This window comes from Phocoena phocoena, chromosome 9, assembly GCF_963924675.1.
Source record: "Phocoena phocoena chromosome 9, mPhoPho1.1, whole genome shotgun sequence".
Taxonomy (NCBI): Eukaryota; Metazoa; Chordata; class Mammalia; order Artiodactyla; family Phocoenidae; genus Phocoena; species Phocoena phocoena.
The window spans coordinates 97,486,826-97,514,708 of NC_089227.1; the positions used below are offsets into that span (position 1 = coordinate 97,486,826).

General features: G+C 36.4%; 1 protein-coding gene across 1 annotated transcript in view; it reads left to right on the forward strand.

Annotated features, from left to right (window-relative positions):
- CNTNAP2 (contactin associated protein 2) overlaps positions 1-27,883 on the forward strand; it is a 2,069,520-nt gene that overhangs the window by 897,006 nt on the left and 1,144,631 nt on the right. The window contains exons 6-8 of the mRNA XM_065883648.1: positions 3,792-3,976; positions 9,341-9,484; positions 13,345-13,609. Coding sequence (XP_065739720.1) covers positions 3,792-3,976; positions 9,341-9,484; positions 13,345-13,609 — 594 coding nt within the window. The remainder of the gene's footprint in view (positions 1-3,791; positions 3,977-9,340; positions 9,485-13,344; positions 13,610-27,883) is intronic.

The following is a 27,883-nucleotide window of genomic DNA, read 5'->3' on the forward strand; positions in this document are numbered from 1 at the left end:
AGGTGGCTATCAGTGGAGATGTAGAGAAATTGATCCACTTGGGAGATGATTCTGGTGGTAAATTCAGTATCATTTGTAATGCTTTGGATATGGAGTAAGAAAGAAAGATAATGTATAAGGGATAATCCCTAGGGTATGGCTTGAGTTCCAAATGGACATTAGCACCATTTTCAGAAATACAGAAAGCTTTATTTTCTCCACAGAGTTTCTTCTAATAGAGAAGTATTAGTTTTTTCCAACAGAGGAAGTCTAGACATCTGTTTGGATATGGTGCATTTTAGTTGCCTATTAGGCATCAAAGTTGAGATTTCAACTAGGGAGTTGCATGTATGAGATTAACAGGAGAAGATACTACATGGAGACTGAGGAGAAGTGGACAGGGGATAGGAGGAAATACTAGTATGTGGCATCACAGAGACCAGGGAAGAGGCGGTCCACTGTGTCAAATTCGCCTAAAATGTCACTTAAGAAGACAGAAAACTGAGGTCACTGTTTGGCAACATTGTGGTTACTGTTGATTTATTCTCAGTGGAATAGAAAGGACAGTCATTTTATTGTCATCAGTTAAGAAAAGATGAAAGGTGTGGGAATGAATATTTTAAATATTATCAACTAGAAATGAAGGAATCAGAAATGATATGTTTACTGGAGAATGAGATGAAACTCAAAGAAGGAGTTATTGTTTTGTTTGGGGCTTTTGTTGTTGTTTTTAAGTGGACAATCCTAATACATGTTTGGTTGTTGATAATGTAGCTCAGGTTTACTTAAAGCTAAAGGGAAGATCCACAACACAGATACTGACATTCACAGTTACAATTCATGCAAATCAACAGTACATTTATCCTCCTCTTGCTTGCCTAAAAATTTCGGGATTTATGCAAGAGTTGTTTGAAGGGCATCATATATTCTGTTTTTTTTATGCTGCAGTGACTTTAGAATTCTATAAAGATTTTATAGTCTATAAAGATTATAAAAGACTTCATAATCTTTATAGAATTCTTTTATAATCTTTTAAAATTCACATGTTAAATGCATCCCAATGGAAAGCTATAAAACTAAAAATTAGAACACAAAAAGAGATCCTGCCTATTTACTTTCCTTATCAATATGGTTGTTCCAACATTCTTAAATATGGCTTGTGTCCCTTATATTAACTTTTATTACTTTGAAAATCAAAATTATACTAAAAATTAAAACCAGTTAGTTTTTTGGTTGATAATACTTGCTATAGTGTCTACAAAGATTTATCTTTTATTATAAAACTTTTCACATTCAAAATCTCTGATAGAAATAATAATTTCTATAACAAAAAAGAAAATTATCCAAAAATGCTGATTATATAATTACACAGAAATATTTTAATTTTTATATTAAAAAATCATAAAATGAAAACGCCTGCCAAAACCTGGGAAAATGCAAATGTCAAATATAGAAGTTTAATGTCATTCATGAATAAAAATTCATTCCACTCTGTAATAATACCAAGACTTTAGGAGGAAAATATTGCCAAAAAATATAAGGAAAACTTGTAGAAGAAACATTATAAATAATCTATAAACACCAAATGCTCAAACTATCTATAAAAGAAATGTACAATAAAATAACAAGGTTCCAATTTTTTCAAGTAAATAAAATTTAAAAATGATAGTACCTGTGTTGGTGAGTTATGTGACAAAAAGGATTCTTTGTACTGTTCCTGAAAATATTTCAAGAAAACAACTTGATAATGTATCTTCAGATATTTTTAATTCTTTATATAAAGAAATAATAAGAAATAACTTTAGGATTTAAGTCCAAGGACGTACTTTGCAATACTCGTTACAATAACAAAAATTGAAAGAAATAAAGCTTAACATATAGAAATAAGTGGGTATGTGTTTAAAATGTCTGTGAATAATTTGGGGAATACTGTACAGCACTAAATGAGAACCGTAGGAAAATATATCAATATTTTTATATTATATGTATTATATAATTATATGTGTATATAATTAAATGTTATGTAAATGAAAAATGTCTGGAAGGAAATAGACCACGCTATCTTTAGTGATGGAAATGAGTGATTAATGTTTTACATATTAATTCTTTATAATATTCTCTATTTGTAATATTAAACATGTATTCATGCATTACCTGGGAGAAACATATCCCTAAATAGTTTTTGAAAAACAGGTTCAGTAGAAGCAAAGAAAGAGGGATGGGGGAAGAGAAACCAGAAAACCAAAAATAAGTGCTTTATAAAAACATGCATGCTAACACACGCACACACACACACACACACTCAGAGCAATTGGCTCATATCCAAAGACGTTTATTTTTCCAAACCTTTCTCCTGTTTTTTTTAAAAAAGTGAAATGTACAGAGTAGCCTTTAAAAGCCACTGGGGCTTGTAAGAGTGTGACATTACTGTTCTGAAACAAGAAGTGATCATATGGCCTCACTAAAAAGATCACTACCATGTCATTATTGGAAAGCAGTTTGTGTAGAGTTTTATTGACTAGAATTTATGACAGCAATGGAAACACATCCACTCAAATATCCGCTGTCACTCTTTAATGCTGTTACCTAAATATCAGGCATGTGAGTCGCTGTCTTAGCCTTCCAGTCTAAATATTTAAAGTAATGAAACTGAATGTAGTCTTTCACTTAAATTTATTCTTTCTTTTCTTTCTCCCTGTCCCACCGCCAATGTACATACACAATCATAATGACAATCACAGGGCAACATTTGATTTCATCACCAAAAGGAAAGAAATTTCATCTGGGAAATCCATAGAAAATGTCAGGTATAGGCATATTAGCATCCTAACTGTGAAAAAACGAAAATAATTTAATTCTTCAGTCAATTGTGTGTTTCTCTGACTTCTATTATGCTCTTTATTCTGAAGCAATATTGTATTTTTATAGCATTTAGCTTTGCCTGACCATCAAGAGCAATGCTTGATTAGACAAAATAAAAAATGGTAAAAAATATGTAAACAGCATCCGGAGATGCCTTTAGTAAACATTTCAGATTCTCACAACCTTCCACTCTTATTTATAGTCTTGTCGCTATGGAGATCTTATTTCAAAACTGGATTAATGCTGCATATATAATTTTGCAGTTTTTTATTTTAACGTATAACTTGGGTAAACTTTCCATGACATTAAATATTATACTGATTATGGCTTTTGGAATCAGAAAAAAAAAAAAACCTGAAAATTGTCATGCTGTGTTTTCTTGACCAATAATAATAACAACAACGATAATAATAAAAAAATTAACAGGTGACATTTAATGAATGTTCACTGTATGTTAGGAAGTGTGTAAGTTCTTTGCTTGTACTAATTAATTTAATCCTCACAGCAACCTTGTAAAGCAGGTACTATTATTCTTCCCTTTTTACATGTGAGGAAAGAGAGGCCCAGAGAACTGTCACCTTGGCCAGGATCATGGAGCAAGCCAATGGTGGAACCAGCATCAGAATCCAGGCACTCTGGCCCCAGAGCCCATGGGGCACTGACTTTATAAAGAATCTACCAAATTTAGCACAATTCATGGCACAGTAATTGAAAAAAAAAAAAAAGCTCATGTTTTTTAAGGGAGCAGACTTCTTTCCGTCTTTAATAGCTTTTATGTTGTTTGAACATACAACTGTTTTTAGGTGTAGTTACACGTTGGTTTTCCCATGTTAACTTCAATAGACAGAGCTTTAGAGAAATGTCCGCCCTTGGTGTTGTAGATGAAAGGTCTACTTCGACATAGGGTCGTGATGGCTTTGCCTTGTTTCTTTTCCATTCACGTGACTCAGGAAGCAACCAGCTTGGCCCCATATATGGCCACACGTCCGTGATGACAGGAAGTCTGCTGGATGATCACCACTGGCACTCTGTGGTCATTGAGCGCCAGGGCCGGAGCATCAACCTCACCCTGGACAGAAGCACGCAGCACTTCCGCACCAATGGGGAGTTCGACTACCTGGATTTGGACTATGAGGTAAATTTGAGGATGTATAAGTTGTAATGCATCAAGTATCCTCAGTTTCCTACTGTCTTGTTGTATTATTGTTAATCATATACCTTCCTATACCATTTTCATTTTATCCTCCAAAGAAAACTTAACTTACAACTTGACAACCTAATTTGTTAATATGTCGTTTTATTTATTTCTAAATTATTCTAAATGAGTTCTTAAAACATGTTTTAAAACTTGACACCAAAATAACATACTGATATATTTAAAGAGGACCATTTATCATGTTATCATGGCCATTTAACAAAACCACAATAAATTTAAGTTGTAATCTTTTCTTTGGTAGTTAATTATAACATAAATCGCCTGTTCTTGATGATGTACAGTATATTATGTACATAGGATTGTCTAATATTTATTACAAAATATTGAATAAGAAATCCTGAGTTCTGGTATATGTTAAGTCATTGACAAGTTCTGTTTTCTCAGATATCATTGTCATAAAAGAAATAAAAATTCAGAATATTTTAAAGAGATTGTCCATAAATAAAAATATTTTTTTACCTTCCAAATGATCAAAGATTAAAAAATAATCAATGATCATATTGTTGCCATAAAAAATATATATTCTTATACTGGTAGGCGTATCAAGTTTTTTAATTATTTGGAGAGCAGTTCAACCTTAAAGTGTCCATCAAAAATGTTAATCATAAATAGGGATAAAAGTTCTGTAAGAAGATGTTCATCACTGGGGCACCCCTATGAGTTTGCTGTGCCATCTCCATGTGCCTTGGCCCCCAGTTTTGAAATTGCAGATATATACATATACATATATGTATGTTACTGATATCCGTACATAAATCTTTTAGAACATAGAATGTGCTTTACCATAACGTAGTAAGTGAAAAAGTCAGGATTTACAACTGTTATTTTCTTTATATGTTTAAATAGTTTCTAAATTTTCTGTAATATAAATACATTACATATATTTCTGAATAGAAATTTAGAATAGAATATGCCATATAAACTTTGATATAGAGACTTTATTAACATTAAAATAAATCTAAGGATATCAGGAAATAATTACTCCTCCAAACATCTCTTTAAAGTAAAGATGATGGTTGAAAGGGAAAGAATGTGAAAATCCCTAAAATTTCTATCTTCTGTAAATTAATATGAATCTTGACTTATGTGGCTTATCTCCTACTGTAGGAGAGAATTTAAAGATGAATTATTCATTCTCCATTAATAAACTTTGAAGTACCATAGAAGAGGTGAGAAATCCTGGAACATTAGTAATGGGCAAACACAATTCCAATTTTCAAAAACAGAATTAAAAATTTGGGGTTATAGACCCTTTGAGTTTGCGATGAAATCTATGAATATTCATGCACACACAATGCTTTCTGTGGGGTCAGCAGTTTCATCGACACTTCGAAGCCCCTCTAGATAGAATACCATGTTTGAGAACCTCACCTGTAGACTAAAATGCCTGAGACATATTTGTTAGAGAGACACAGGAAAAAAATTTTAATTTACTGGAAAGAATGAGGAGAGAATCAACACATTTCTCTTTGTAGAGCTACTACCTGATTACTTTCCTCAGATCCTGCAGTTATTGGCAAAAGCTGCAATGCAAATGGTTGGGCCTACCTTTATATCTCAACATGTTTACTTGAATATAAAGGGATTCTCTTGGCTTATTTGTTTAAAGAAAATTAGGGACTATAGTAGAATCGGTCTCTCAGTGTTTTTGCACACATCTCCTTGCACGAAATGGCTCATTATGACTAACAAAAGACACACCTGTTACTCAGGAAATTGCAAGGATTTTAGGAGCTCTGTGCCAGGAACTGGGAACAAAGACCAAAAATATTTATTATACTACACCATTATTCAATATTTCCATCATGTAGACAAAATAAACGTAAATAACCTCAAGAGCATACATGATAGGAAAATGTAGACATGAGTTCTGAGTACTTATTAATTTTTTGTTTAATGTATTGAATTTAAAGCTTATATAATTTAATTTTTAACAATGACTCTAACAGTCAGTTCTCATGAGCCAGTATTGGCAGGATCCAGCACACTGCTGCCAGTGGTTAATTAAATAATACCTAGCCTCATTCCCGGGGATATATTGATACATCATAAAAGAAGCAATAGAAGACAAGTTTGTTCCTTTGACATAACTCAATTTGGGCATTTCTCGGGGGGGAGAAGCCTTAACCGTTCACTTCACTGACCTCTCTGTAGCTTGTTAAAAGTGAGCAAGTCACCATTGCAGTCAAGCTGTAGCTACACGGTGACCTGAGAAGCGTGCAAGGGTGTACAGAGGCAGTTCACTTCATTCTTCCTCCTCCAGCCAGTGACCACACAGGGCAGGACAGCAGACTGGTGTTTGTCCTGGCTTCTCTCCCTTCTTTATCCAAATGCCAAGATACACCCACTTTGGATGTTATGCCCTTGCCTTTGCCATACGGCTCTGCTTGGAAAGTAGAGGAATGCCTTTCCTTTGTCCATTGCAGAACTGGGCTAGGATTTTAGAAACCGTTTGGGATTTTTAGAGAATCAACTGCATGAGCTCAAATTGGAGCCATAATTCTGGGTTTGAATCCCTTTTTGCCCCTAACTGGTTGTGTGACAGTGGTGAAATCACATTCCCTTTCTATAAAGTGAATATAATAGCCCATTGCTCATAGGGTTATGTGAGGAGACAACAGGAAGTAATAGAAATCACCACATATATCAGTTATAATTAATAAGACTGAACATAACAGATACATGTTTATTCCTTTCACATAAAAGGAGCCTACAGGCAGGTAGCCCTGGGCTCAAATGGCAGCATCATGGTCATCAAGACCACAGTCTGCTTTTATCCTGCTGCTACTCCATCCCCTCTGCCAATCACTCCAAGATAGTCGCTCATGTTCCATTTTGCATTCCAGACAGTGCGAAGGAAGGGAGTGAAGAAGACTGTGCCCCCCCATCCCTTTAATTATAGTTCTTGGAGTCACACACAACCCTTCCACTTAAATCTCATGAGACCAAAACTTGTTCAAAGAGGTTGGTAAATGCCATGTATTGTCTGGGGAGCCTGTGCCTAGCTGAAAAGCAATGGTTTTTTCTTAAAGAAGGTGGGAGAAAGGACACTCAGAGGTATCTAGCAGTCTCTGCCACCCTTTGGAAACTCTTGGTAGCTAACAAAAAGGTCAGTGCAATTCTTTTTTAGAGTCAACGTTGTCACTGAATGGCAGTGCCATTCATAAAGCAATTGTGTGAGTCATAGCAATATCAGATTATTAATCTAACAACTGCAACAGTTTTTTTACCACGAGAATGATTACAATATCAGAACGTGTTTCCTTTTATTGATGAGAATACATAACAAGAAACAAGTAGTGAGCACCTAATATCAAATGATGCGTTACATTAGGAATTGGGATTTGAACCCACATCTCTTAATTGTAAGGAATCTGGTAAATTGAGCCTGTGATGCTTCACCAGGGTACCTTCTATAAGGTAGGACATGAGCCAAGGGTTGTCGAAAACAGAGAAACCGTAAGGAGTGTGTGAATCATCATCCGGAAGGAAAACGAGAGTCCCCCCATAAAGAAACTACGCACACAGAGAAGGAATAAAACAATAGTTTTAACTAGCACTTAGTAATATTATTCAAAATGTGATGCTGCATGTCATTAAGGCTGGAAGATTTTATTACTGGAGCAGAAATTGATAAAATGAATTTTAGATGGGAAATACAACACTCCATTAAAGTATCATTAATTCTTACCTTTGTTATTAATTACATGTGTATAGCACCTAATAAGTTCAGTTCAATGCCCCTTGAAAATATTTTCCTAATCTATTTTAGAATACTCTATTATTCATTTTGTAGTTTCCTTATTATTTTTTATGTATTCTTAGTTTTTCTCTTTTTCTTCCCATGTTTAAAATCTAAGGTAAATGATATATACAGCTAACTGGTATTAATACATTTAATTTTATTTTAAGTGAGGTTTTTTGGTTTTTTATACTGTCTCATAAACCATCATTAATCTGTGCTTTTTCCCTAAAACCAGTTCAGCGTTTAAAATGCATATACACACTACTGTATATAAAATAGATAAACAACAAGGACCTACTGTAGAGCACAGGGAACTATATTCTATATCTTGTAATAACCAATAATGAAAAAGAATCTGAGAAAGAATATATATATACGTGGATAACTAAATCACTTTGCTATACACCTGAAACAAACAACATTGTACATTAAAAATTAAAAATGGTTAAAAAGTAATTTTAAAAATTTAAATTTTTTAAAAGTAAAAATAAAATGCCAAAACATAAATAACAGAAACATAATTTGTGTCTTCTAAAACCCAAAGATCTCTGCTTTATATATAAAATATGAAGTCTTGACATTGAAATATGTCTTTCATTTTCAAAACTTTGTAAGAAAAATTGGTAATTTAATAATAATTAAGAGAAATATATCTGATTTATATATCTTGATATTACAGCTATGATTAATAGATTCATTCACTACTAATTCTTAGCAGTAAATGTCATTGGCAATACATAATTAAGTATAATTTTGTATTATATGAAATTGATATTTAGTACTATAATTTGATCAAAAATATGTAGAAAAATATATACTCTCTTTTTATAGGCAATGATTGCTTAAGAATCACAGGAAGGAGCATTGACCTTATTCCTTAGGACCTAGGAGACCTATAATATCTTTAAACCTGTACTTCTCAAATTATAGCCCCCAAAATCTGAAGATGTTCCTAATCAATGTTGCAATTAGACTTTTGGAACTATTTTCTGCATTCAAATAAGACCAATGAATTTTTTACTCTAATGGTCATTAGACTATAATGTCTAAATAGGCTGAATACAATTTTCCTTGCTTTTGCCTGAAGTTTTATAAACTTAATATATTAATGCTGGTTATTTCATAATGGCTAGAAGCATTTATTGATAGTATGTCTTTGAATGATAAGCATAAAAATGTATTCTTAATATTACTTAATAAAAGATACTTGCTGTGTAAAATCTTTTAAAACAGTCCTAGGAAAATTGATAAGCTGTCTTCTGTGTATTAAAATGCTAGGGGTTGTTGCTATTTTCTTGTTCAAGTTACAATCTAATTTTCAGAATTAATGATAATTAGCATATACTTCAATAACAACATAATTTAATATGCAACAGACTTTGGAGGCAGAAAAAAATGTCTGTATATATATTGGTTGAGATAAAGATAACTGACCTTGGATCTAATAGTAGTTTTGTCTAATTTATTGTAAATGTTTTGTTTTGTTTTTTAAGTTGAATACAGTATGAATGTTGACATTTTGTCTTTTTTTTTCAAAGATAACCTTTGGAGGCATACCTTTCTCCGGTAAGCCAAGTTCCAGCAGTAGAAAGAATTTCAAAGGCTGCATGGAAAACATTAACTACAATGGCATCAACATAACTGATCTCGCAAGAAGGAAGAAACTAGAACCCTCAAATGTGGTAAGGTTTTTCACCCCCAAAATATTGCTTCATAGAAAAATCAAAGAAATTTTATTGTGTCTGGACTGTTAATAAACAACAGCATCATAGCATTTATCATCAGGCTTGTGGTGAGTTCAACCATATAAAACTAACTTTAGAGTTACCTGAAGATATGGAGATATTGAATTTACTCTGAGAATAGATACCAGTTTTTGAGTTAAATTAACCAGAAATAGACAGTAAGTTTGAGTCAGATGGGGCCCAGAATTTCAGCCCCAGTGTTTCTGGATTCCCCATGGCAGAGGAACAGGCATACCTCATCACAGCCTTTCAGCAGCCCTTAAATCGGCAGCCTCATGTTTCCAAATGTCACATCATATATAGCTCTGCATGTCTTGATTATGATGTAATTCAATATTTTAAAAGTTTTAAAACCAGGAACTTTATTATATTTACTTCCATGTTTCCAAAGTTAATTCACTCAAATATGTAAAGAAATAAACTTCTTGTCAAAGCTAAACATACCAAATATTATGCAATTAAATAAAGATTGATTAGATTGGATAGTGAAATCTGTGACCCAGAAGCTCACAGTGGTCTTCTCTGACTCTGGTGTGAGTGTTTCCAGGTTGAACTATTTCAAGAAGGAGAGTAGAAATCAAAGAACATGCTAGCACACTTGCGTTCCTACGACACCATATAGGATCACTACAAGACATCAACTTAAAAATCTGGTATGAGTTCCTTATGGCTCTGCAAGAGCAGGAGTTTCTTTAAGCCCAAAATGTAATTGAGAAGAGCCTGGGAATCCAGAGATCCATATATTTGGGAGCCAGTGGGAGTGGATAATATAATGAGTATTTGTACTATGCTCTAGAAGACTCTGGTCTTGTTAACCCAAACTTGAGTCTAGGGTTTTCATAAAATTACTGGACAAATGGATCAGGCTGGATATAAGAAACTATAAAATAATAATTTAATGCAAAATTTTTCTTTACTAATTATCTTTCTTAAAAATAATGATGAGGGCTTCCCTGGTGGCGCAGTGGTTGAGAGTCCGCCTGCCGATGCAGGGGACACGGGTTCGTGCCCCGGTCCGGGAAGATCCCACATGCCACGGAGCGGCTGGGCCCGTGAGCCATGGCCGCTGAGCCTGCGCGTCCGGAGCCTGTGCTCTGCAACGGGAGAGGCCACAGCAGTGAGAGGCCCGCGTACCGCAAAAAAAAAAAAAAAAAAAAAAAGATGAATTTATACTAAGTTAAAAATTGAACTTTGGTGAAATTTTCTCATAAGATATATTGACTGTAGAGAAAAATAATAATAGCTCCATGTACAGGCAAAAGGCACTGTACAAGACCTGTTACATTTATGGTAATCTAAGAACAATACTACAAGGGAGATATTGTCATAAACATTTTGTAGATGAAAACTGAGATTTAAACTGGAAAAATAACTTTCCCATAAACATAGACTGTGGATTCACAGTATCCGACCCCTGAGGTCATGGTCTCTTTCCAGGCTGTGTTATTTCTTATCTAGAGCAGTATTTATACATAGCCTATTTTAAGTTTTGGATAAAATGGCATCAGAGTCCTTTTGTTTCCTCAGAAATTGTTACTTAAGATAGAAGGGTACAGAGTCCAAATCATCATAATACCTTTTCCATTATTTATACCTTTAAGAAGTAATGCGTTATTTCTGCCCAAACCTCCCAGTTGGTCCTCATATGTATTAATTAGGTACCCAAACTACAGAGAATTGCACTCCGGGGACTCATTCCAAAATCAGCTTTAATCACAAAATATATATTGTGCTTATAAATGCTATTTTAACTTGAATAACAAAGACATTTAGAAAAGCATGAATTATCTATAATTATGTTTGTTAAAATATAATGAGCAGACATAAGAAAGGCTTTTAAACAAAAATATACCTATGTATTAAAAGTTTAGGCAGTATAGAGGCAAGCTGGACATTTGCAAGCAGCTCTACAGAGGCAAATATTTACGTAGGAAATTTGCTTTCAAAGATGTCAGGTGCTGATATTTCAGTGGAATTGACTCAGCACTCATCCTGCACCCCTCTCCATATACACACCCATTTCCTCATTATACGGTGGATCCAGAGTCAGCACCATTACTCAGAAAATACCTTTAACTTTGTGGGGAGACAATCCCCACAGCACAGGCATGCAGTCATTTATGACATCTCAGTTATTATGCACAACCAGTTCTTTTCACCGGGAAAAGTAAGCATTTAAAAATAATCATCTGTGAAGTCACAGCGCAAATTTCATTTGAATATTAATTCAGAGAGACAGCCTAGCTTAATGTACTAAAGTGGAAGAGCTATGCATCTAGGGACAAATGTGCGGTGTTGTTAAACAAACAAACAAAAAATGAAGTGAAAATGTCTCCAAATCATATTCCTCAAGATATGGTGGGTTAAAAAAAAGATGGAAAGGGCTTCCCTGGTGGCGCAGTGGTTGAGAGTCCGTCTGCCGATGCAGGGGACGCGGGTTCATGCCCCGGTCCGAGAAGATCCCATATGCCGCGGAGGGGCTGGGCCCGTGAGCCATGGCCGCTGAGCCTGCGCGTCCGGAGCGACAGGAGGGGCCACAGTAGTGAGAGGCTCGCGTACCGAAAAAAAAAAAAAAAAAAAGATGGAAGAATATGTAGATTTTCATATCTTTAAAAGGAAGGTACTTAGATACTAGAATATAAAACTCAATGTATTTGAATAATAAATCAAATTTCCTTGTACCAAATAGAGGGGGTGTGAAGGGGAAGGAGGAAGCTTTAATTACTGCGAGTTTTCTTTTCCTTTTGTACATTCATGTCACTGTTTGCACAAACATTAATGTGTTACATATGCACACTTCATGGGAATTTATTTATTTTATAAATTTATTTTATTTTTGGCTGTGTTGGGTCTTCGTTGCTGTGCATGGGCTTTTCTCTAGTTGCGGTGAGCGGGGGCTACTCTGCATTGCAGTGCGTGGGCTTCTCATTGCAGTGGCTTCTCTTGTTGCGAAGCACAGGCTGTAGGCGCACGGGCTTTAGTAGTTGTGGCACACAGGCTCAGTAGTTGTGGCTCACAGGCTCTAGAGCGCAGGCTCAGTAGTTGTGGTGCACGGGCTTAGTTGCTCCACAGCATGTGGGATCTTCCCGGACCAGGGCTCGAACCCGTGTCTCCTGCATTGGCAGGCGGATTCTTAACCACTGCACCACCAGGGAAGTCCTTCATGGGAATTTAAATGAGATTTTTGAGTTGAATAACAAAATAATCTGAGATAATCACAATCATATTGATGCTAAATAGTTAATTCGTATATATTAGGTATTGAGATAAAACCCAAGAGTATTTGCCCCATAATAGTTTAATAAATAGCAACCGAATGATCAGAGTTCCCACTGAGACCAGATTTATATGTTAATAAACATTTGACCGAGGCCATCCAAAAGAGGACGAAGGCATTCCCTCCCTGGCTAATGCAGCATCGGTTGTGGGGGAGGGAAAAGCAGCTCTTTGCTGTCTTCAGAAGGTCCAGTGGTCCACACCCAAGCCCACCACACAGGGACACATCCATTCCATAGTCAGCCCATCACATCAGGCTGTCAGTCTCTCAATTCCATGATGGATGGTGCTTGTATGAATCCCTCAACTTGGTAGCCAACTGCCGTACCCTGTTAGCTATAGCAGGAAGGACATGCCGAGGTATCCAATTGCTGCATCCGTGTCACACTGCTGCACATGAGAATTTCACACAGGCTCAAGTTCTGCTTTGAAATTTGTAAAACTGTCGCTTTGTCTACTGTCTTCCATGGATGCTTATTTTATTCTACACTTTCCTTAAAGCATGCCCTTCTGTTTTCCAGGGAAATTTGAGTTTCGCGTGCGTGGAGCCCTACACGGTACCTGTCTTTTTCAATGCTACCAGTTACCTGGAGGTGCCTGGACGGCTTCATCAAGACCTGTTTTCGGTTAGTTTCCAGTTCAGGACTTGGAACCCCAATGGTCTCCTGCTTTTCAGTCATTTTGCGGATAATTTGGGCAACGTGGAGATTGACCTCACTGACAGCAAAGTCAGCGTTCACATCAACATCACGCAGACCAAGATGAGCCAGATAGATATTTCCTCAGGTCAGTGAAATCTATTCAGTGTTCGCTCCTGAAACTATCGTGATTTCCACAGCTTAAGCTCTGTTGTTGCTGTGTTGGCGTCACATGCTTGTGATTATGTTTGGAATCAGACTTTTGAGGTACTCTCTTAGCTGTGCTGAGTGTGGATTGAATGAGGGAAACAGAACCTCGCTGAGATGGTGAGGGTGGGCGAGGAGGAAAGTTGGTTGAGACCGTCTGAAATCTTCCTTTTTTTTTTTTTTGCAAATGCTAGTTCATTTTGAATAGAGCAGTGGATACTCCTCTAAGTTAATGTTATATGTTTAAAAACAAAGAATGTTTATTTGATTAACATAAGAAAGAGTAGTTTATCTTCTGACTTTATGGGCATTCAGATACCTTTTACTATTAGTAATAAGACTATTGATTTAATTATGACTTTAAAGGTATATTCTACTGCTTGAATCAAAAGCTCAAAGTGATCTTGCTAAATTTGTACAACGTGTCAGAAAAAAAGGGGGGTGAGTACAAACAGGAATGACAGGAGATATGTATCGACTGAGGGCAGACTGGCCTGGCTAAGCAGAGTAATTTTTAAACTTGACATGGTCGTGGTGTGATAAACTGAGACTTAGGTAATATTGTTGTTACTTGAACAAACTTGGCGACCTTGGAATATTCCTTGATTATGATGGTGCAAAGAAAACTGAGATTGCAAAGTGAGATGTCATAAACAAAGAGAATAATGTATGATATGGGACTGATAAATAATTTTTAAAAATCACCAAATTTCTCTAGATGTTTCTTGCAATAGGTGTTTAAATAAGTACTTATTTTAAGTAAAGAACTATTTAGAAATGGAAGACAGAAGGAGAAAGAATGTTTCCTGAGCCCCTTACAGATGTACCAAATACTAAGAGAGGAAGTTCATAACAGAAGTCTCAACTGTGTGACTGTGGACTCTGATTTCTAAATATTCCGTATTCACTCGTGACACCATATGCACACACCTGACACAGTTGCTAACATGTTGTATGATTTGGTCCATCTCATTTCTCTTCTATGCTATCAGCTCCTTGAAGGCAGAGGCCATGCCCCACATATACAGCAGCACCTGTAACGTAAGAGGTGCTCCAGGAATGTTTGAATTCAGCACTGTGGCTCCTTGAACACAGAATATCTCCTGCTCAAGGATAGGTGTCTTTTCATACAGTAGGCTGTGTGCTTCTGTATGGCCTGGCTTTGTGGACTCTTACTGAAAAGGACTCAAGGAAGACAGGAACCATTATGTCACAGATGTCTCTGAATTATAGAAATCAAAAGCTATAGTGAAATACCTAGATGTTTACTTTTTCTTTCTTATGTTGTTAGTTTTGCTTTCTCCCTGAATGTCCAGAGTCAACATGATTGATCACCATATTTTATCACTACTTCCCAGTATAAATCCACCTGGAGAGATTTAGAACAAATAGAAATTATCTGGAGAGACCAGAATAACACATAAAACAAATACACATACAACTATTTACCACATTTGAGAAATTCCCCATTAGACTCTGTTATGTTTAATGATTCTTTTCTAATGCTTAAACACATAAAAATATAAGGATGAAGACCTCCCTTCTGGCATTCACTGAGCAAACCCAACCACTTGGTGGTTTTCCACATAACAGGAACCATTATAATTAAAAGAATAGGATCTTAAACATAGTGATTAATAGACATTTACTAATTTAATCTGGTCTAATTTAGGACTCCAAGATACTCTCATCTGTTTTAAACTGTGTTTATTAAAATATAAAAGAAAGAACAAAGGAATCCAATAATATGCAATAACTAATTTACCTTAATAGATTTGCTTAAATATGATAAAAGTAGACTTCAGATGTTTTTGACAATTTAGCTAAGAATCTATGCAAATTAAGGAGAACAGATGTGAAACCCAAAATTTTATATAGTCTCACTCTTATATAGTCCACAGAAAATATTTATGTTTCAAAGATTTTCATTTTTTCCCGTACATGGAACACACTAATATTTGGTTCAACAAAGGGAAATCATTCTGTGTTATATATACCCTGTTCGCTTATTGTTGAAGTATAGTTGATTTACAATACTGTGTTAGCTTCAGGTCTACAAGAAAGTGATTCAAATACAGATTCTTTTTTAGATTCTTTTCCCATTATAGGTTGTTACAAGATATTGGATATAGTTCCCTGGGCTATACAGTTAATCCTTACTATTTAGCTATTTTATGTGTAGTATGGTGTGTCTGTTAATCCCATACTCCTCATTTATCCCTCCCCTCCCTTTCCCTTTTGGTAACCACAATTTTATTTTCTCTGTCTGTGAGTCTATTTCTGTTTGGTAAATAAGTTCATTTGTATTATTTTTTAGATTCCACATATAAGTGATATCATATGATATTTGTCTTTTCTCTGACTTACTTAGTATGATCATCTCTAGGTTCATCCATGTTACTGCAAATGGCATCATTTCATCCTTTTTTATGAATGAGTACTATTCCATTTTATATATGTACCACATCTTCTTTATCCATTCATCTGTCAGTGGACACTTAGGTTGCTTCCATGCCTTAGCTATTGTAAATAGTGCTGCAATGAACATTGGGGTGCATGTATCTTTTGGAATTAGAGTTTTTGTCTTTTCCAGATAAATGCCCAGAAGTGGGATTGCTGGATCATATCGTACTTCAAATTTTAGTTTTTCAAGGAACCTCCAAGACTCTTTTCCATAGTAGCTGTACCAATTTACATTTCCACCAACAGTGTAGAAGGGTTCCATTTTCTCCACACCCTCTCCAGCATTCATTGTTTGCAGACTTTTTGATGATGGCCGTTCTGACTGGTGTTGTTTTGATTTGCATTTCTCTAATAATTAGAAATGTTGAGCATCTTTTCATGTGCGTGTTGGCCCTCTATATGTCTTCTTTGGAAAAATGTCTATTCAGGTCTTCTGCCCATTTTTAGATTGGGTTGTTTTTTTGATATTGAGTTGTATGAGCTGTTTGTATATTTTGGAAACTAAGCCCTTGTTGGTTGCATCATTTGCAGTTATTTTCTCCCAGTCCCTAGGTTGTCTTTTCATTTTGTTTATGGTTTCCTTTGCTGTGCAAAAGCTGATAAGTTTGATTAGGTCCCATTTGTTTATTTTTGCTTTTATTTCTTTTGGCTTGGGAGACTAATCTAAGAAAATATTGCTATGATTTATGTCAGAAAATGTTTTGCCTATGCTCTCTTCTTGGAGTTTTATGGTGTCTTGTCTTATATTTAAGTCTTTAAGCCATTTTGAGTTTATTTTTGTGTATGGTGGGAGGAAGTAGTCTAACTTCACTGATTTACATGCAGCTGTCCAGATTTCCCAACACCACTTGCTGAAGAGACTGTCTTTTCTCCATTGTACATTCTTGCCTCCGATGTCAAAGATTAATTGACTGTAGGTGTTTGGGTTTATTTCATTGATCTATATATCTGTTTTTATGCCAATACCATGCTGCGTTGATTACTTTAGCTTTGTAGTATTGGCTGAAGTCTGGAAGGATTATGCCCCAGCTTTTTTCTTTTCCCTCAGGATTGCTTTGGCAATTCTGGGTCTTTTGTGTTTCCGAATAAATTTTAGGATTATTGTTCTAGTTTTGTGAAAAAAATGTCATGGTTAATTTGATAGGGATCACGTTATATCTGTGGATTGCTTTGGGTGGTTTGGCCATTTTAACAATATTCTTCCAGTCCAAGAGCATGGGATATCTTTCCATCTCTTTGAATCATCTTCAATTTCCTTTACCTTGGAGGTGAAAGTCTTATACACTGAAAACTATATCTACCCTATTCTTATCAACAGCATGAGCACTGAAGAATGAAAGTCCTATTTTACTTCTTTTTTGAAATAGCTTGGTTGCAAAAATGTAGGAGATAACGAAAATCTAGAAGAATAAAACACCGATAACATGTTGTTCACACACACACACACACACGTGTGTGCTACTTCTAAATAATAAGTTCTGTAGTCCAGGATGAAGGTAAGTCATTTGGTTGAAAAGCCATCTTGGAAAATATTGTTCTTTGGTGATGAATTCAAAATAAATTCGATAAGTTAGAGACTATTCAATGTATTATTCACCCTCTCGCATTTTTTCCCTCTAGGTTGTGATTAATTTTTAAGTCTCATTAGTTATTGACTATGACTTGTAAAAATTAGTCAAACTCTGAGTAACCTTGAATTTGCAGAGTGAGTTATCTCTCTGTGAAAATATTTTCCAAGTTGCAACATCAACTTTCATAAAACATTCCACTACATTTATTTCTATTTAGAACAGAGGTCACTGACTGGTGAATATATATTTATGCATTACCTTTAACTAGGAATAAGTGCTAAAAAGAAAAAAAAAATGCTGAAAGGGTCAAATGGATAACATCTGTTCGCTCTGAGAATAATTTTCATTTTAACTTTCATATCTACTACCCTGGGAAAGGTGGACCTAGAGATGATTTTGTACACCTGAATTGTTTCTAGCTTTATTGAGGTGTGATTGACAAATTAAAACTGTATATATTTAGGTTGTACAGTGTGGCTGTTTTAAAGATGTACAATGTGATGTTTTAATATACATGTACATTGTGACAGGATTACCACAAACAAGTTAATTAATACATGTATCACCTCACATAGTTATCTTTTGTGCGTGTGGTGAGGACACTTAAGATCTCTCTTATTTTGTATTTAAGTATATTATGCAGTATTGTTAACTATAATCACCATGCTGTGCATTAGATACCCTAGAACTTTTTCACCTCCTGACTGTGAAAGTTGGTACTCTTTGACCAATATTCAACAAGCCCCTGGCGACCACCATTCTACTCTTTGATTCTATATGACTTCTAGTCTTTTAAGATTCTACATATAAGTGAGGTCATACAATATTTGTCTTTTTTGTCTATTTCATTTAGCATAACATCCTCCAAGTTCAAATGATTTTGATCAAAACTGTGAGAAAATATTTTATATCATACTCAATACCTACTGAAACAAAGTTTTATGAAATAAAATTTACCATGTGCTCTCATAATTTGGATATTTTCTAACTTTTTTCTTTTCCATTAAAAAAAAATCATCATGACCCACTAAATGATTTCATGACCTAAAAAGAAGCTGCAACCCATAATTGGGAAAACACTGACCTACAGATTGGTCTTCTCATTTGGAAAGTTGGAATTTTTTAAAGTTCTAATTGCCTGAGGGTATGTACTCCATGAATCCATATTAGGAAACTAAATGTATCTTCCAGGAACAATATTATAATATTGTAATAGTAGTAAAAAAATGTCCATGTGTATTACTGTCTGATACATAGCCAAACAACAAAAAACAAAGCACACACACACACACACACACACAAAACCTGCCTACCATTTGAAATGTTTTTTATTGCAAACTGCCTCAGTTTTATGCCACTAAATTACAGACAGATGTTTAGAATCATACTCTAAAATTTTTGTCTGCGCATATCAGTAAGGTCATAAAATGTGGTTCAGCATTTATATGGTGGAAGGAAAGTGATTTTTGTTAACGACCTTTCTCACCTATTGGAAAAAAAAAATCAATTTCTGTCCACGTAAACAAAGCCTTTTAGAAGAGCCACTCAGAATATGCCTTCCTCCTAAATCAACTGTTTGCTAAGCTGAATTATTCAAACCTCCTCATTCTGTTCATCTAGACATTGCTTCAATTATAGAATGACTTCTCAGCATCCACACTGCTTCAGAAACCTGTACTCAGCAAACATCATCTTTGTATTTCTGTCTCCAATGGGAATCTTTCCGGGGTCTCTTTTTATTTCTGTTTTGTAGTACAATTTCCTTTGTAAACCTTTGATAAACTTCCATTTGGGTGCTTTAAGGGAAGTTATCTTAGTCCAATCAAGCTGCCATAATCAAATACCACAGACTTCATGGCTCATATACACACACTTATTTCTCAGAGTTCTGGAGGCTGGAAGCCTGAGATCAGGGTGCCAGCCCGTTTGAGCTCTGGTGAGGGTCCTCTTCCTGGTTGCAGACTTCTTGCTGTGTCCTCACATGGTGGAAGGGGTGAGGGAGCCTGTGAGGTCTTCTTTATAAGAACACGAATCCCATTCATGAAGGCTCCACCCTCATGACCTAGCACCTACCAAAGGCCCCACCTACTAATACCATACTGGGCATTAAAATTTCAACGTGTGAATTTTGGGGGACACACACATTCAGACCATAGCCTAAGGAGTAGACATTTTCTTGGCTTTGTGTGTAGCTGGGGAACTTGCTGGCAGATACTGGCAAGTTCCCAGTTCAGTCTCAGCAAATTTATTTCCCTGGGACTACTCCTGGCACTGTCTATCCTAAGCAATTAGGATATCTCCTCTCTTGATTTTATGAACGTTTGAAAAAGTAGTTAATATGTTAATATTTGAAAGAATTAATTCACACCAATTTCAAAGTTCAGTGATAACTTGCATCATGAGATTCCTTTTTCCTCACATAAGAAAAACTGGTTTAGTTTATAATACTATTTTTTATGTTTTAATTATTTATTGAGAATTGATTTTCAGCTCTGTGATTTCAAACTGCAGATAATTTTCTAGATTTCTTAAATTTCTGTAACTCAAAAAATAAGTAGGGGCTTCCCTGGTGGCGCAGTGGTTGAGAGTCTGCCTGCCAATGCAGGGGACACGGGTTCGTGCCCCGGTCCGGGAAGATCCCACATGCTGCGGAGCCTGTGCATCCGGAGCCTGTGCTCCGCAACGGGAGAGGCCACAACAGTGAGAGGCCCGCGTACCACAAAAAATAATAATAATAATGTTTAGGCATTACTTCACATTTGTCAAATACTTTGTTTTACAGTAATTGAAAACAAGTAAATATTTTAAATGAAAAGGTGATTTTAAAGAGTATATCCTTATGTGGAATACTATTACGTTATGAGAAATCATGTTTCTCAAAAATAATTAATACCATTGGAAAATATAATACAGTAAATAAGTGTTTACAAAAATTTATATAATGACCCCAATATTATTGTAAATATATAGTTAGAAAAGAGATCTGAATGAAATAAAATCTGGATAATGCTAACTAATTATCTCTAACTGGTAGGTTGTCAGTCCATTACTAATTTCTTAATACATTTTCCATAATATCCAAATTTTCCAAAACAAACACCAAGCATAAATAATTGAGGGTGAAATGATATTCCTAAAAAGTATAATGCTTAACAACATTATGAATGGAAATGACATAGAGTAGGTTATATCGATTTAAAAAGTCTAGTTTCCCTACTTAAACAGAAGCATATATATAACATCCGTTTTTTAAAAGTGTGTCCTTAAACAATGGGCTTCAACTTAATTTCCTTAATGGCATTTACATAACAAATGGAACATTTTACGTTGGGTCTATGAGCTTTTATATGAAAATATACATAACTAATTTTAAACCTTTTTTTTTTTTTTTCAAGATAAATCAAGGGAGGGAGGGAGGAAGGGAGGGGGAGCTAGATGAATTCATATATAAAGGCATTTTCCCTTAAAACTGTTGCTAGCTATCAGGGAAAAACAGATTTTATTTTTCTCTCTTAATAGTGAATCAATGGATACAAATCTCTCTATTTCCAAGTAGTCTACATATACTTCTACCAAAAAAGTATCTAAAAATTGATTTTATAAGTTTTTACTTTTTGATGGTCTTCTAGATATCCAAAGTGTTCAAGGAAAACTCAGAAATGCATCATTTTAGAATTCTGAGAACAAAACATGGCTTTGGATTCTTAGGGGAGATGGAGCCTGAGGAAGGCTGATTCATGGAGCATCGTGACCATTTTAATTAGGAGCATAGATGGGTGCTAGGATAGCACAGCTCCTCTTGTTTAGCAACAGCCAAAAGTGAGATGCACATAGAGCTACAGATACAGATCTACAGATATAAATATAGATAACCTTGGATATACCTACAACACAGATTGCTGATTTTATTCTCCCAAATTCACAAATAGACTTGCTGTAAGAGTCACATGGTACCAAGTAAAAAGCATCTGAGTGAAACAGTGTGTTGCTCTTGGGTAGTGTCACCTGACTTTTTATTATATTTCAGTTCCCAAAGCGGCTGTGCTATCATCATGCCAGCCGAGTGGAAATCTACCTTCAATTATACTTCATTGCATGCTGGTGCATTTCCACATCAATAGAAGCATTATATTCCAACATGAAAGAAAAAAGAGACTGGGGGGAACATTTTGTGATATGATGTATTGACTTATTCTTTAGGAAGCAAAGGGGACATTTAAATTTATAATCTCACAGCAGGATACCATACCCGCTCTAGCTTCTACAAGGTATGGGGGCCTTTTAAAATATTCCTTGCCTTTTTCAGGCAAGATGAATATAACATGATTGTGTGTATGTATAATAATTTTTAAAAGTTGCAAGGAGAGGATGAAATTTAGTAAACTTAGGTGGATAAAATGGAGGTTAAAAACTCCCAATAGGGACCGGGTCATGTTTTAATAGCTTTAGTTTACTGTACAAATGAACTAATCAAAGAGAAAAAAATCAGACATCACTACTACAAACTAGGAGAATAAAAGTGAATTATGCAAGAACAGCAAAGGACACAGCTCAGGAGTCCCAAACTTAATATACGGATGCATTGACTTTATGCTTCATATGAGTTTAAGAACTGAAACTTCTCTGACAGATGAGTAATTGGTACATTTAAGCAATATAGATTTATATAATAGATGATAAGTCAACCGTATTAGTCAGGGTTCTCCAGTGAAAACCAATAGGATGTATAGAGAGAGAGGAAGAGATTTGTTAGAAAGGATGGGCTTACACAATTCTGGAGGCCGAGAGGTCAAAAGCTGGAAACCCAGGACACCCCATGGTGTAATTTCACTCCAAGTCCAACGGCCTGAGAACCAGGAAAACTGATGGCATGAGATGTAATCTGAAAGCTGGCAGGCTCAAGACCAAAGGAACACCAGTGTTTCAGCCTGAGTCTGAAGGCAGGAAAAGACCCGTGTCCCAGCTTGAAGACCACCAGGCAGAGAGCAGGAATTCCCTGTTACTCTGCCTTTTAGTTCCATTCAGGCCTTCAGCATATTGGATGAGGCTCACCCACGTCTGGGAGATCATTCTGCTTTACTAAGGCTAAGATTCAAGTGTAACTTTCACCCAGAAACACCTTCACAGACACACACCAGAATAATGTTGAACCAATCATCTGGGCACCCTGTGGCCAAGTCAGGTTGACACATGAAATTAACTGTCACATCATAGATATTTTTACCATTGAGTATATACTTTTGTTTTAAATAGTTAACAAGATAAAGAGTGTTGGCATAGAAGATTCAGAGATTTACCTTCGTAATCTGAAATAATGCAAACTCATTGAATTGGAACCTCTCCCCCAAACCCTCACGATGAGAATTACCCTGGGTAATTAACTCAACCAGGAAACTCCGACTGTGAAATAGTACCATTGGACTATCATCTTCCTTTCTTTTTCGTTGATGAATTTAAGCAATTTGAGCAATGAGAATTTAGGCTCATTGGGTTATCTACGACTTCATTATAATTAGTTGTGGAAATGAGTCTCTCCGGGAGAGGTTTCCTGCTGATTCTGGAGAGCTACTTGGGAACCTCTGAAATTAATTTGGGATCAGCCTAAAGAATGATTCCTCTGGATGCTCTCTGAGATGTTTACCACAAGTATTTCTTAAGTCTCTTTCCTTTGTTTATAAAAGCTCTTAACAAGAAAATTTGTCGGGAAGCCACACAATACTGCTTAGAAAGTATTACCTCTGGTAACATTGTATCAGGAAATAATTGTGTGTATGGACGCATCTTTGATCGTAATTCAATTTTACGATTTATTTTATTCTGACACATTTCCCTTGAGGCCTTTCTAACCTAAGCACAGACCCTAATTTTGATAACTGAATTCCTATAGTTATTTCTGAGTCCCCTTTCTTCTCCAGGCACTGCCTTTTTTCTCTCACTCCTTAAGATCTAATTTTTACAAGGAATGTGCTGCCTAGGTCTTTGCTGTAGCACTTATTAGCATCTGATATTTTCTGAAAGATGCTGCCGATCTGCCAGTCATTCTTCTAGCACCTCTAGTTTTTCTGGGATCATTTCAGAGATCGAATCCCTGTTGCTGAACCTCTGTCCACAGGCTGAGATTTTGCTATCCCTAGACATTTCACCATGCTGCCAGTGCCCTGCCGGGATCCTGGAGTACTGCTCACCTCTGGTTTCCCAGCAGTCTTCCTCCCCCTCATTCAAATTCCCTGTTATTTTATCTTTAATCCTGACATTGCTGACTTGAGTCTAGACTGCAACCCACTATTGCCTATAAATATCACCTACCCCTTTGGACATGAGTTTCAACCATCTCCCAACCTGAAATGCCTCTTTCAGTTCCTGTGCAGACCTATGCCAAATCTCCACCTCCCTCCTTCATCAAATGCCTACTGCTTCTTGGCGTACAGATATGACACAGTTTATTGAGGGATGTGGGGAGAACTAGAAGCAGAGAAGTAGTAAAGTACTGATACAAACAGGGCCTCAAGTTCTTAGCTTTGACTGGGCATAGACGGTTGGCTGACACCATAGCCAAGATTCCAGTAGAGAGGAGCCTTCACTTTTTTTTTTTTTTTTAAATGTTGAGCCTTCTTTCTTTATTTATTTTTATTTTTGGCTGTGTTGGGTCTTTGTTTCTGTGCGAGGGCTTTCTCTAGTTGTGGCAAGCGGGGGCCACTCTTCATCGCGGTGCGCGGGCCTCTCACTATCACGGCCTCTCTTGTTGCGGAGCACAGGCTCCAGACGCGCAGGCTCAACAGTTGTGGCTCACAGGCCTAGCTGCTCCGCGGCACGTGGGATCCTCCCAGACCAGGGCTTGAACCCGTGTCCCCTGCATTAGCAGGCAGATTCTCGACCACTGCGCCACCAGGGAAGCCCAGAGCCTTCACTTTTAATGCTTTATGTCATGATGGGGGAAGGAGTCAAAACAAGCTGCCTTATTAGAAAAGGGAGGCCCCCTGGAGCCCAGTGGCTGCTATCAGTCTGCTTCTCTGCTGTGCTGACTCAGATCTGCTGATCCAGCTCTGCTATGGAACTGAAAGTCCGGAAGAAATGAGACTCCAGGGTCATCCAGATGTGTCTCTCATCTACTCCTGGGATTGCAGTGATGACTGTGATGCTGGCTAATGGCTACCGAACGCTTACACCGTGCCTGTCACTGTGCTAAGTCCTACACAATTAACTAACTTGCTTAAGGCTTCAGTTGACTTGTGAGTTAGGTACAATTGTGAAACCTTCTTTCTAACTTATATCAATGGTAAAATCGTTCTTGTAGTATCCAAGTTCAAAACCTTTAGAAAATTCAAATTTTGTTCTTCATCTTTGCCTGACACACGTAATGATTTAGCAAGTGCCCCCAGTTCTTTGGAAGTGCTTTCTCCATCTGTTCCTTTTCCTAGTTCAAAAAGCCATCTTTTAAAAAGATAATAAAGGCCATCTTACTTGCCAGAATGAGTGTTTCTTTTCCATCACTGTCCTATTTTTATGGCATAGCAGTTATAAGCATATATCTCTGGAGCCAGATTTCCCAGTGGCTAATACTGATTGAGGTCTTTCTGCATTTCAGTCACTGTTTAAACAAAGATAATGTGCACAAAGTATTAAATCATTGAATTCAATAACTCCTCGGTATAAAGGCTATTATCATCTGCATTAAATAGACGAAGAAACAGAGGCATAGTGATAGCATAACTCACCTAGACCACTCCAGCTAGTAGTTAGAAGAGTTTGAAAAAGAGTCCAGAAAATATCTGAGTCTGAAGTCAGCACTTTGGGCCATTCTACTACACAGCCTCTCATATGAACTCAACGCACTGGCTTTCATTCACCGAGGATCAGACATTGTTGAATACGACACACCTGCAATATTTGTTGAATGCAGCACCTCATACCAGTGATGTCCTGATCACGTCTCACTGGGATTCTCCCAGGAGCCTTTTTCATACTCTCCCTATTGTCTCTCATTTCTCTCTCTCACATTATCCAAGTTTATATTTCTAAAATGCAAGGAAAATACTTTGATATTTTCTCCATTACCTATAAGTCCTAATTTCATGAGTATGCCCAAACTGAGCCCAGCTGGAGTTATTTGGGGTCATTTTTCCTGCTTTACACCATAAACTCTGACTACTTTCCACTCTCTGCCAAGAATCCCATCCTCTAAATGCTACCCCAGCAAACTCCTACTCATCCTTCAAGATTCAGTTTCGTAACATTTAGTAATAACTTAGTATCACTTCCTCTCTCAAACCCCAGAGAATAATCTACCATCCTCTGGTATATATGGCACCCCATATCTTGGATAATAACAATCGTTCTTTGTTCCGTCTTAAATTGTAAACTCCTCCACTCTCACGTCTCACTCATCTCTGGATTCCTAGAATTTATCACAACACTTGGCAGAGAACAGGTGATCAATATTTTCATCTTTGCTTTTTTGTTGGAGCTACACTTGGGCAGTGGCAGTGTCCTGGTTCTTCTCTCTGCTTCCCACCTCTCCACAAGTCCACTCCATACATCCCCTCCTGATGAAAATTCCAAAGTGAGTGCTTCCACTGTGTCATCATATTCTCATTGGAAAAATCTTCCATGAAGCCCTCAGTTTTTAAGATGAAGTCCCATGTGTTTTCCACAAAAGCCTGAACACTCATCCCATGGTGATCTCAAATCCTTCTAAAATTTTAAGCTACTTTTATTGTTTTCACTAGTTTGAGATCGTATATTATGTAGTTCAGATGTTTGACTACCTTGGTTGAAAAGGCTTAATCTCCTAAAGCTTTCAGAGGACAGAAATCCTGTTCTTACTTCTATCTCTGAGCTGAGCATAGTCTTATACGTGGCATGTTTCCCAATATCCAGTTGATTGATTTTTTTAATGAACTGATACCAAGATGTTATAAATGTAACTTTATAATTCTGTTGTCTTCATCAATTTATATGAACCAAATTCATTGTGAAACGAGAGTAGCAAGTATCTCAAGGAAATAATTGCTTAACTGTAGGAGGCTAATGTGTGTGAAATTGATCAGGACCTGAATTTTGATGTGATACTTTTATAGCAGGAAGAGTTGTTTTTTAGCGTATTGAAGCCTAGAGCTGTACTGGGTAAACTCTTATATGAATAAAATAAAAGTATATCTACGCGTTTGCCGAAAAATGTATTCTCAGGAGCGTGACATGAAGTAAAACCTTGAAATTGGTCATATTCCCTTTGAATTTATTATTTCCACATAGAATACAAAAAGGTAGAAATGTGCGTGATTAAAATTAATTTAGCTCTATTCTCCAGTCTTAGGAATGCATTTGACATGATAATGCCAGGGAAAAATAAGGAAATCAATGTTTTTTCAACCTTCTACTTAAGGCCCCTGATCTCCAGTCAGTTCTACACTTACTTAAAACGACTTTCCATTTGCTGTAGGAGCCTAGTCTGACTTTGTCAAGGGAAATGATGTCTTGGGTGATCAAATTGTGTTGTCTCTGACTTCTGCTTGGTAACTCCAGTCAATAACCCTTTCTCTACTGGATAACTTAATAAAACCTAAACTTCAGAGTAACTTCATAGGAGACACTATACATGACGTGGAGGAATAAACAGCACCTCCACCATCCTTCCAGCCCAATCCCAGAACAGGCAACTATTTTTCCTAGGTGCACATAGGACCATATGGCGCAGACTTGCTGCCCTTCTAGCACACTTTATTCACTATGATGGGAAGGACAGAGCTAACAAATTCTCTCTCTTTCTCTGTATTCTTTATAATTCAATGCGATAGAGGAAAATGTGAAATCTGGGTTGTCCATGTAGATGCATTGGCAGGTACACTTCTAACCTTTTCTAACCAAAGAGCTATGTATTCTGTTTCATGCAGGGTAATCGGCACCGCAGGCATACCTAACAAATGGTTCGCTCATTAAAAGCTTGATGAGGGAAATAAAACCCTTGATAGTCTCTGTAAGAAATATTTCCCTTAGGAAACTTAAAGAAAAAGAGGGTGTTCTATATCTTTATGTATTTTTGGCTGCCTGGAGCAGTTCTGTAATACACAGTGTAATTTATTACATAGAACAGCCAATGGGCATCACTCTTGGGAAAAAAAATACAGATTGTGAGCTCTGTTGCTGTGAATGAGTGAGTCTCCAGTAATGAATGCAGCTGATAG